Source organism: Stenella coeruleoalba, assembly GCF_951394435.1.
Source record: "Stenella coeruleoalba genome assembly, chromosome: 2".
NCBI lineage: Eukaryota > Metazoa > Chordata > Mammalia > Artiodactyla > Delphinidae > Stenella > Stenella coeruleoalba.
Genome location: NC_137147.1, coordinates 73,780,802 through 73,787,126, shown reverse-complemented (window position 1 = coordinate 73,787,126; position 6,325 = coordinate 73,780,802). Strand labels below are relative to the sequence as shown.

At 42.4% G+C, this 6,325-nt stretch overlaps 1 protein-coding gene across 1 annotated transcript in view; it reads right to left on the bottom strand.

The window, feature by feature from the left end:
* ACIN1 (apoptotic chromatin condensation inducer 1) overlaps nucleotides 1-6,325 on the bottom strand; it is a 31,841-nt gene that overhangs the window by 16,291 nt on the left and 9,225 nt on the right. The window contains 3 exon segments of the mRNA XM_079914290.1: nucleotides 175-390; nucleotides 892-2,145; nucleotides 3,465-3,553. Coding sequence (XP_079770416.1) covers nucleotides 175-390; nucleotides 892-2,145; nucleotides 3,465-3,553 — 1,559 coding nt within the window.

Here is a 6,325-nt window from a genome sequence, read left to right as displayed (position 1 = left end):
GGCCCGCGTACCGCAAAAAAAAAAAAAAGTAGACTCTAACAGGTTTTTTCCCCAACCTTCTCCATTTCTATTGAACATTATCCAGACTGCACTTTCAGTTTTATAGCTAAGACAAAAGGGAAAATCATGCCTAATCCTCCGTCTCCCTCTTAGGGAAGGGGCATAATACCCTACCCGCTCAGGCTGTAACCTCTGGGTCACATGCTTTTCAGCTGGCTCAGGTTGGCTCATACGCCTCACTAGGATAGAGGTTGAGGTGGAAGTCCTCTCCTTTGGCTCAAGGACCTGAAGCTGTGGCAATGGTGGAGTTGCAACCTCCTGACCAGAAGAGGGATCTTTGGTTTCAGTGTAGCTGGTGCTGCTGTCCCTGGAGACTCCAGGGCTCAGAGACTAAAGAAATGAAACACATTAGGCAAATTATTTTATATGCCATATATTCAGTAGATCACTGAGTTTTCCAACTTAATACTTTAGATCTTTTTATTCAAAGATTTTATTTACATCTTTCCCTAGGTTTATTCCTGTTTCATTTAGTGACCTCCCTGACTTCCTAGATTACTCAACAAATTGTTTATCAACTCCCAACTAGGTGCTGGGTACTGGGATACACACATAAAAGGCATGTCCATATCCTCAAGAAGTTTATAGTCTACCAGAGGAAATGGGTATGGATTCAGCTTTCTTTGCAATCAAAGGGAATCAAATTGAAAAAGGACCCAACTTAGGAATCAATGAGTTGAAAGTGAGACTCTGAAATGAGAAGAAAGTAATCACTGTACTGGGGACTTAAAGGAAGCTTTTCTGCTGGAAATCATGATAGATTCTCCAGGGGTTGAAAAACACTGCAGTACAGACAGAACATCAACGCACCCAGGATTCTCCCACACTTACTTTTCTGCTGTTGCTTGACGCTGAACGTGAACGTGAACGGGAACGGGACCTGGATTCTGATGTTGACCTGGAGCCCATCTTGGGTCTACCACGAGGGTTGGAATGAGTACCTGCCTGAGATACATCTCTCTGCTTGGATCTTGGAGGTGAATGAGACTGAGAGCCTGAGCTGTCAGGAGAGCGAGATCTTGATCTAGAACTGGAGGATGACGATGAGGAGGATCGGCTAGAGGATGAGTCAGCTGACCGTTTCAATCTGTGGCTTGGGACAAGAGTATGAGAAGCCCTCCTGTCTTCCTTCTGTTCCAAAGATTCCTCCGTGATCCCTTTGGCCAGTGTGAATTCCTCGATTTTTAGAGGGAGTGGTTGAGCTGATTTTTCTGATTCAGTTTCAAGACCCTTCTGGGTTGAGGATTCAGCTTGTGTGCTTTTCTGAACTAGAGGCAGGACACTCTCCTCTGGCACTTTCTCTACTGGAGATTCTACTTTGGTGTCTGCAGGGCTTGACAAAGGAGACAGACCTCCCACCAACTGCACAGTATGCTGAGACAGTAAGAGCTCCCTGGCCTCAGCATCTGTATTAGGAGGAGACAACTGAATAAGGACAGGAGGGGCTGGGCCTTCCATGGGTTCTATTTCTTCTTCACTCTGGAGTTGTGTATTAGGTGGTGGAGAAGATGCTTCCTTGGTAAGTAAAGGTGGGGGAGTCTCCTCCTCACTAGCAGTTTGCTCTGGTTGTAGCACAACAGGGGCCTTCTCCAGATCTTCAGTCAATCGAGGAGGGGAAGGGGACTTGGATTTTTCCTCCAAGCTTTTTGAAGGTTTTATTTCTCTTTCTTCTTCCTCAAGGGGAGAAGCTGTTTTCATCTCTTTCTCCTGCTGATGTCTGGCCAGATGACTTCTTCTGGCCTCTTCCTGGGACCTTGTAACTCTCCCTCCTCTCTCTAACCCCTCCTGTTCCTGGGATCTTATAGTTTGGGATCTCTCATCCATTACCTCCTCAACTTTTACACTGGGCTTCTCTTCCCCCTCTTCTTCCTTAAACTGCTTCAGGACTGGTGCATCCCTAGATTTTTGTCCCTCATCATCGTCTTCCTCCTCTTCCTCCTCTTCTTCCTCTTCCTCGTCCTCTTCTTCTTCCTCTTCAGTTTTCAAATTTCGATCTGCTCTGAGCCTCAGATTTCTGGAAGGTGTTTCTTGATCCTCTTCCTCCTCAGCAGCCTGGCTACACTCAGAGAGTTTAGCTGCTCTTGCCTGAAAGAAAAAATATTCAATGGTTCCAAGTATATTTGCTCACTATCAACAGAGGAGAAAAAGTATCTCACAAGACACACACATGACGAAGAAACTCAATGATATATGCTTTCAGCAACACAGAAAACAAATGCGACAAGAGACACACGTGACTAGTATGGGCTCTTACAGGAATCAAAATAGAGTGACCAAAAAGAATAAAATAATGAAACTGCTAGTACTTCATTTGTTAGCGTCAAGCTTTAAAAATAAATATAGGGCTTCCCTGATGGCGCAGTGGTTGAAAGTCCGCCTGCTGATGCAGGGGACACGAGTTCGTGCCCCGGTCCGGGAAGATCCCACATGCCGCGGAGCAGCTGGGCCCATGAGCCATGGCCGCTGAGCCTGCGCGTCCGGAGCCTGTGCTCCGCAACAGGAGAGGCCACAGAGGTGAGAGGCCCGCATACCAAAAGAAAGAAAAAAAAAAAAAATATATATATATATAAACTGAACATCTAGAAAGGGGGTGGGGGCGGGACTGACCTATTATCAATAAATGCGATTATTTTGATCATCTTTGGGGTATATTTAATTTTTTCCCATTGTTTCTTTTCCACAGTTGTAATTACACTATACATATGCTTTTGTATACTGTTTACTTAACACTGTATCATACAGCTTTAAGGTTTTAATTGAATAATGAATTATATCTTTTCTAATAATGTGCTACCTTAGGAATACAGACCAGCCTACTAACTTTCACAGTTATTTTTTTATTTGTTTTGTTTTTTTTGAGGTACACGGGCCTCTCACTGTTGTGGCCTCTCCTGTTGCGGAGCACAGGCTCCGGACGTGCAGGCCCAGCGGCCATGGCTCACGGGCCCAGCTGCTCCGCGGCATGTGGGATCTTCCCGGACCGGGGCACGAATCCGTGTCCCCTGCATCGGCAGGCGGACTCTCAACCACTGCGCCACCAGGGAAGTCCCACAGTTACTTTTTTATATATTCTTTTAGAAATTCGAAGGCCAGGGACTTCCCTGGCAGTCCAGGGGTTAAGACACCACGCTTCCAAATGCAGGGGATGTGGGTGCGATCCCTTGTCAGGGAACTAAGATCCCACATGCTCACAGCATGGCTAAAAAAGAAATCCAAAGGCCAGAGCAGATATAAATTAGAAAACAAAAAACAAGAAAAATGATTATGAAGAGAAAGGAGATGACTATACAGAAAGCTAGAGAGATACCAACTCTGAAATAGTTTGAGGAAAAAGAGGAGGAGGAGGAGATATCCAAGGCATTACCCAAAGAGGTGAAGGATGCTTTCAGAGGTAACTGAGTTACCTGTCTGACTCTGGATGATCGTCTTTCTCCTTTCCTTGGTTTCTCATCATCAGATTCACCTTTCTCTTCGGAAATAGAGGCGCTTTTTCCTATCAAATGAAAAAAAACCAAGTCAGACTCATAACATGAACATTCATTCAAGACTGCTTTCTAAAATTCAATCGATCAAAGCATATGAGCGGCTCAATACATATCTGTATTAATCTCTCTGACTTCTATGTGGAAGAAAAGACTATATAAAGCCCTAAGGGTCAGGGTCATGTTGATAATTCCTGCTATGCACATCTGGAATGTTTTTAATGTCACAAAGCCAATTCACATATTATAAATAATTCAAATAAATGTAAAATAACTACCAAGGGCTTCAAATTGTCTAGCACAAAGTACATTTATTTCTGTAAAATGTTTTGTCACTGAATCAAAGCCCAAGACTTCACTGTGTTCAGTGTCCATTTTTTTGGACTGCCTATTGCCACCACTAGTTTTGACCAAAACATCATGATTAATATACCAGTTTGTAAAACAATTATCTCATGATATAAGTACTTAAGAGAAATGATTTTCAGGGCTCAGGGCTTCAGAAATGGCCCCTCTCAATTATGTTTTATATATGGAGCTCAAGGTGAGATTATTTTAAAGAAAAATAAGCTCTACTATTAAAAGAAAGCTTGTGGACTTCCCTGGCAGTTCAGTGGTTAAGACTCCATGCTTACACTGCAGGGGGCACAGGTTGGTCATTCCAAATAACAACTCCATGTAAAACTGGAAAAAAATTTCACTTACGTTCCATGAAGGAAGGTAACTGTGGGTAAATCACTTAAATAATTTGGGTCTCAGTGTCTTGACTGAGAAAATGGAGGGGATGGACCGGAAGACCTCTACGTTTCCTACCAGTGTTAAAATATTACAGAGTAGCAATGCAAATATTGATGTGAACCAGTTTAGAAAACAGCCTAAATATAATTATATTTCAGATACGTACGATACAGTACAAAAGGTTTAAATGATCCATAAAAACCTGTGCTACCCGAACAGTATTTAAACTAGTGCAAATAAAGCAGATGGTGTGAGCTCTCATCCAAGGTCTTCTCTCTTATTTTATTCCAGCAATCTAAACTAAACTAGTCTCTGCTTCTGTAACTAAAAGAAGAAAAGAAACTTACAGAATGAACTAGAAGACTGCACATATTTCATAAAACTTTACTCCATGATCACTTGATTAACAGGATCTTTGAATATATACCATTTCATATCTGGGTTAGAGAATAAAGACTTGCATTACAGGTGTGTGTACAGGAACTAGGGTTAGGATATTCAGTGACAGGTCAGATTCTTCAGCAAAGATTTAAAGAGTAATCTGTAAGATATTAATAAATAATGTGGTGCCTATAATAATCAATAATTTCATAATTAAATGACCTGGAATAGGTTAAATTACAAAATGAGGAAAAGCAAAAGAAAACCTTTTCCATGAATTTCAGGAAAAGCTCCTTGGCATGTATCAAAATAAGGGAAAGAAGCTGACTTATTGTAGTTTAACAAAAAAGAAAAAAAAAGACAGAGGGTGGAGAGAGGGATGAACAGGCAGAGCAAAGAGGAGTTTTAGGGCAGTGAAAATACCCTGGTATGATACTCTAATGATGGATACATGTCATTATACATTTGTCCAAACCCACAGAATGTACAATATCAAGAATGAACCCTAAGGTAAACTATAGACTTTGGGTGATTATGATGTGTCAGTGTATGTTCACCCATTGTAAAAAATGTACCACTCTGGTGCGGGATGTTGATATTAAGAGAGGCTATGCATACGTGGGGGCAGAGGGTGTATGAGAAATCTCTGTACCTTTACGATTTTGCTGTGAACCTAAAACTGCTCTAAAAAAAATAATGTCTTAAAAAAAAATCACTATCCAGATGCTCAAGAATTAAAAAAAAAAAAAAAAAAAAAAAGAAGAGGCTTCCCTGGTGGTGCAGTGGTTAAGAATCCATCTGCCAGGGCTTCCCTGGTGGTGCAGTGGTTGAGTCCGCCTGTCGATGCAGGGGACATGGGTTTGTGCCCCGGTCCGGGAAGATCCCACGTGCCGCGGAGCAGCTGGGCCTGTGAGCCATGGCCGCTGAGCCTGCGCGTCTGGAGCCTGTGCTCCGCAACGGGAGAGGCCACAACAGTGAGAGGCCTGCGTACTGCAAAAAAAAAAAAAAAGAAAAAAAGAAAAAAAGAAAAAGAATCCACCTGCCAATGCAGGGAACACGGATTCATGCCCTGGTTGGGGAAGATCCCACATGCCGCGGAGCAACTAAGCCCGTGCGCCAAAACTACTGAGCCTGCACTCTAGAGCCTGCAAGCTACAACTACTGAGCCCGTTTGCCTGGAGCCCGTGCTCCGCAACAAGAGAAGCCACCGCAATGAGGAGCACGCGCACCACAACGATGAGTAGCCCCCGCTCGCCGCAACTAGAGAAAGCTCGTGCGCCACAACTAGAGAAAGCCCGCATGCAGCAACAAAGACCCAACGCAGCCAAAAATAAATAAAATAAATTAAAAGATAAAAATAAAAAGAAGAAGAAAAAGTTACCCAGGTTGGAGGGAAGGTAAAGATTTGAAAATTGCAGATATCTTAAGCTTATAAATAGGCAAAGAAAAGACTGGAAAATTATATAGCAAACTATCAACTGTGGTTATTTTTGTTTGTGGGACTTCTGATGACTTAAAAACCTGTTTAAAGGGCCTATATGGGAAAAGAATCTAAAAAAGAGTGGATATATATGTATAAGTGATTCACTTTACAGTATACCTGAAACTAACGCAACATTGTAAATCAACTATATGCCAATAAAATTTTTTAAAAATTAGGGAAT